We start from the raw sequence: 5057 nt of genomic DNA, 5'->3' as shown, positions 1-5057 counted from the left end.
TCTCTCTCTCTCTCTCTCTCTCTCTCTCTCTGTAGCTTTGGAGCCTGTCCTGGAACTAACTTGTAGACCAGGCTGGCCTTGAACTGGGATTAAAGGCAGGCACCACCACTGCCTGGCTTTGTTTTATTTCTCAAGACAGGGTAAAACAGGGTCGCACTGTGTAGTCTTGGCTTTACTGGAATTTGATATGTAGACCAGGCTGGCCTAAACTCTCAGATGCACCCGTCTCTGCCTCCCAAGCACTAGTATTTTTTTAAAAAGATTTATTTATTTATTATGTATACAACATTGTGTCTCGATATATGCCTGCACGCCAGAAGAGGGCGCCAGATCTCAGTACAGATGGCTGTGAGCCACCATGTGGTTGCTGGGAATTGAACTCTGGACCTCTGGAAGAGCAGCCAGTGCTCTTAACCTCTGAGCCATCTCTCCAGCCCCCAAGCACTAGTATTAAATAAAGGTGTGGGTCACTACATCCAGTGCTAACAGTTTTCAAAATGTGTATGGGTATTTTGCCTGCATGTATGTTTGGGAACCATTTACACGCCTGATCACTTGGGACTGGGGTAACAGATGGCTGTGAGTTACCACGTGGGTGCTGGAAATCAACCTAAGTCCTGGAGGAATCTAGAGGGAGGCTCATGGGCAGGTAGGCAGGCCTTTGAAATACATTCTAAGGCTGCTGGTGGTGGCACACACCTTTAATCCCAGTATTCTGGAGGCAGAGGTGGGAAGAGCTCGGTGAGTTCAAGGCTAGCCTGATCTACAGAGCTAATTCCAGGACAGCCAGGGCTACACAAAGAAACTGTCTCAAAACCAAACAAAAAAAGTCATTCTGAATCATACGTTATTGAATATTTAATTTTTTCATTAAAAAGCTTAATTTCTAATATCATCAAATGAAACTATTTGTGGTGACGATGGAATAAAACTTCTGGTGAACCCTGCCTGCTACCCTCCCTGGCCACACCCCTCCCCACCCCCAGACACCTGCGCATCTGCTCACAGAATCCCATCTTCTCCTGCAGCACACCCATGCGTAGGTTGGCTCCCTCATCCTGCGGGCTCAGTGCCAGTGCCTGCTTGTAGTCTGCCTCCGCGAAGGCCAGGTTGCCCAGCTGGAAGAAGCAGTCTAGGACCCGAGGGCAAGGACTGAGTGCATCCCCAACTCCTGGAGCTAAACCAGGACCCAATCTGGCCACCTCGGACGTTCTCAGGGGCCTGACCACCCAGCTCACCCCCACGGTTGATGTACAGGCTCTTCTCGTTCTGCTCGTCCCTGATCGCCTTGTTCAGCAGCAGCACGCCCTCCTGATAGGAGCCCTGGGTGTAGCAGTGCACAGCAAAGTCATTGTAGGTCAGCAGCAGCTGGCGCTGTGCCTTCTGCACCAGGCTGTCCTGGCTGTCAGTCACCATGTCCAGCGCCTTCAGGAAGTCTTCCACAGCTGGGTCAAATTGCTGGAGCCGTCTGTACATGGTCCCCCTATGGTGGTGGACATGGCAGGTAGCAGGCAGACACAAGGACCAACGCATCCCACTTGACTAGAAAGCCACTGCCCACCCTGGGCCTTCAATCCATGACCTTTGACTATAGCCATGAATTCTGCCTCAAGCCCCAGGCCTGATTTGGTGCTGGCCGAGTTGCTGCCAGGATAATCAGCAGTCACCAGCATCTTTTACTTCTTAAGCACAGTTTCCCATTTTGGGAAGAGCTATGTGCAAGCCTCTATGTTCAGGACAACTTTGTGGAGTCAGTTCTCTCCACCCACATTTTTTTTTGTTTTTTTTTTTTTTGTTTTTTTCGAGACAGGGTTTCTCTGTGGCTTTGGAGCCTGTCCTGGAAACAGGTCTTGTAGACCACGCTGGTCTCGAACTCACAGAGATCCGCCTGCCTCTGCCTCCCGAGTGCTGGGATTAAAGGCGTGCGCCACCATCGCCCGGCTTCTCCGCCCACATTTGGTTTTTTTGATACAGGGTTTCTCTGTGGCTTTGGAGCCTGTCCTGGAACTAGCTCTGTAGACCACGCTGGTCTCGAACTCACAGAGATCCGCCTGCCTCTGCCTCCCGAGTGCTGGGATTAAAGGCGTGCGCCACCATCGCCCGGCTTCTCCGCCCACATTTATACAGGTCCTGGGACTTGAACTCAGGTCGACAGGCTTGTTCTGCAACCTACTCTACACACTGAGCCATCTCACGTGCCCTGTTCAGGCCTTTGTACGCACACACTTTAGCCAAGTGTTTAGATGAGAAAACACAGAATTAGGGAGATTGAATGGCACCAAATTCTTGAGGGACCAGATACAACCCCTAATCTCATACCCTCTGAGCATGAACTACTCAGCAGGCCTGGCTGGGGTACTGGGAGACCACCTCGATGGTGCCAGGACCCCAGCTGAAGGCAGGTGAAGGTTCCTGGCACTAGAGAGAAACTGAAGCCTGGGGAGGGCCAGAGACTCTTTGGAGACCACACGACAGATTTGCAGGAGGAGCAGCCCCTCTCCACCCTGGTACCGGAAGAGGAAGAGGTTGGGGTCCAGGGGGTTGTTCTCAATGGCACAGCAGATACGCTTCAGTGCACGGTGCAGCTTGCCCTGCACGGCCAGGATGCTAGCATCTTGAAAGGACTGCTTGGCCTGGTTCACCATCATCTGGAGTAGCCCTTTGGCCTGTGGGTGCTTGGGATCGAAGAGCAGGGCGCTTCGAAGGTCCTGATAGCAGAGCTTGGGCTGCAGGTGGAAGGGTGGCATGCTGAGGTGATACTATCCCAGTAGGGGGTAAAGAAGGGCAGGCCTCTAGGTGACAAGTTAGCTTCACTCCATCCCTCCTGTGTCCCCTGCAATGTTGTTCTACATTTTTCACGAGGAAGGAAGCACTGGGGGAAAATCCACCCCCAGCCTCAACATTAACAGCTCCTTCCCAGGTGGAACCTCCTTGACCCCAGTCTGGGTACAGGCAGAGCACATCCCTAGGCAGACTCCTGCCTTCTGCAGCTGTGCAGGTTGGCCAGTCGCTCCACATTCTTAGCAAGCACCCCATTCTCCTTTGGGTAACTGGCTGGAGGGGACACTGGGAGGACTGGGCAATGGTGGGAGGGAGTGGCTGATTGGGCTCAGGCTGGAGAGCTGGCTGTGTGGCCTTGCTCAATCATTCACCTTCCTCCAAGGGTTCCCAGCAGTCTTGGGTTTGGCATAGCCGCACACAGGACATGAGTGGGGGTGTGAGTCAGCAATAAAGCGTGATGATGGATACACTCGTGCCTTTGAGTCATCACCGGCACACTGAAGCCCAGGCCCTGACCAGAGCCTGTCTGGGTAGCCTTACTCAGCCACGCTCCCTCCTTGCCTGGCCCCTCCTTCCTCTCTGGCCCTCCCCACCTTGTTGCCAACACCCAGCTCACCTGGAATGCTGCCCTGCTCCGGAGCTCTTCCCTCCCACTACGTCAGTACCGCAGGACCCTCTCCCCAGCCCTTCTCCCCTCCTCTAGCACTCTGCCTCCTCCAGCTGACAGTTTCCGCAGCGGGAGCCATCCCCTAGAGGTTCCCTGCCCCAGGGAACACTCTCTCCCAGAAGACTGCAGGCCCCTCCTCTCTGCCTACGTTCTTCTTAACCTGTGACCCAGCATCCCTTGTCCCCAAGCTGTCCCCTGTACACTCTGTGCCCCTGCTGGGCCCAGCAGGGAGTCACGGAGCTTTACAACTTTCCACTGTGTAAATAAGAAAAGAAAGCAGGATACCAGGCCTAGTGACCCACGTCTTTAATCCCAGCAGAGGCAGAAGAATCTCTGAATTAGAGACCAGCCTGATCTACAGAATGAGCTCCAAGACAGCATTGTCTCAGAAAAAAGCCGAAAGACCCTCCTCCTTACCCCTCCCCCAGAAAAAAGAAAGAACGAACAGAGAGCACGGAAGGAAGGCAGGAAGGACTCTGCATCTCTAATGTCTACAGTGTCCTGGATGCCACACATCCAGGGCTCAGTCAGTAGATGCTTCCTACACAGGCTTGAGGAACACAGCTTGGATCCCCAGGACCCATGTCTCAGTCCAGAGCTCTGAAGACACAGGGATAGTGTGACATACTCACTCCCCACCCCTTTTGTGGTTACCATGGAGACTAGTACAGTCTGGCACAGAGCCAGGCCTGAGTGATGAAGGACAGCTACCTTAGCAGGCAGGGTCCCCAGGGATAAGACTTCCAGCTGGCCTTGCCTCCTCTATAATCTTTGGGCATACTGGGGGCCACACGCCTGCCCTGCCCACTGTGCACTACCTTCTGGAAGAAGTTGTAGATCCGGGCCCGGAGGATGTAGACATCGGCACTGGCCCTGCCCTGCTTCACCTCCCTGGTGACGAGTGAGAGGCAGTCCTGATGTCGATTGAGGGCCAGCAGGCAGGCTATGCTGGGGGCAGAGGGCAGGGGTGCACTCAGCCTGGGACAGTAAGAGGCTGTGGGGAGGGGGGCCAGCATGTCACACTCACCAGCGGTAACTGAAGGAAGGGTTCTGGGGCTGGAGGTCAGAGGCTTGCAAGAAGACATACAGGGCTTCCTGGAAGTCACACAGCTCGTACAAGCACTGGCCCTGAGGAGACGGGCACTGTCAGCTCTGGGGACTCCACCGCTGGCAGAGGACAGGGAGAGACCTGAACAGACTCCAAGAGACAAGGATGGAAAGAGATGCAGAGCTGAGCAGAGACAGAGCGGGACAGTGGGTGACAGCAGCAGAGTCACAGCAGGACAGTGGGTGACAGCAGAGACACAGCAGGACAGTGGGTGACAGCAGAGACACAGCAGGACAGTGGGTGACAGCAGAGACACAGCAGGATGGTGAGTGACAGCGGCAGAGACACAGCAGGACAGTCGGTGACAGCAGAGACACAGCAGAACGGTGGGTGACAACAGAGACACAGCAGGATGGTGGGTGACAGCAGAGACACAGCAGGACGGTGGGTGACAGTAGAGACAGTGGGACAGTGGGTGACAGCAGCAGAGACAGTGGGACAGTGTGGGTGACAGCAGGACGGTGGGTGACAGCAGAGACACAGCAGGACGGTGGGTGACAA

The 5057-nt window shown here is 54.6% G+C and overlaps 1 protein-coding gene across 1 annotated transcript in view; it reads right to left on the bottom strand.

Annotated features, from left to right (window-relative positions):
* The window catches only part of Ttc16 (tetratricopeptide repeat domain 16), a 15786-nt gene that overhangs the window by 5706 nt on the left and 5023 nt on the right, over positions 1-5057 (bottom strand). The window contains exons 5-9 of the mRNA XM_005346716.2: positions 4476-4576; positions 4267-4396; positions 2512-2726; positions 1239-1483; positions 991-1132 (exon numbers count right to left, since the gene is read on the bottom strand). Of these exons, the coding sequence (XP_005346773.1) occupies positions 991-1132; positions 1239-1483; positions 2512-2726; positions 4267-4396; positions 4476-4576 (833 nt within the window). The remainder of the gene's footprint in view (positions 1-990; positions 1133-1238; positions 1484-2511; positions 2727-4266; positions 4397-4475; positions 4577-5057) is intronic.

This window comes from Microtus ochrogaster, chromosome 4 (assembly GCF_000317375.1).
Source record: "Microtus ochrogaster isolate Prairie Vole_2 chromosome 4, MicOch1.0, whole genome shotgun sequence".
NCBI classification, from domain to species: Eukaryota; Metazoa; Chordata; class Mammalia; order Rodentia; family Cricetidae; genus Microtus; species Microtus ochrogaster.
This window is presented reverse-complemented; position numbering and strand designations above follow the sequence as displayed.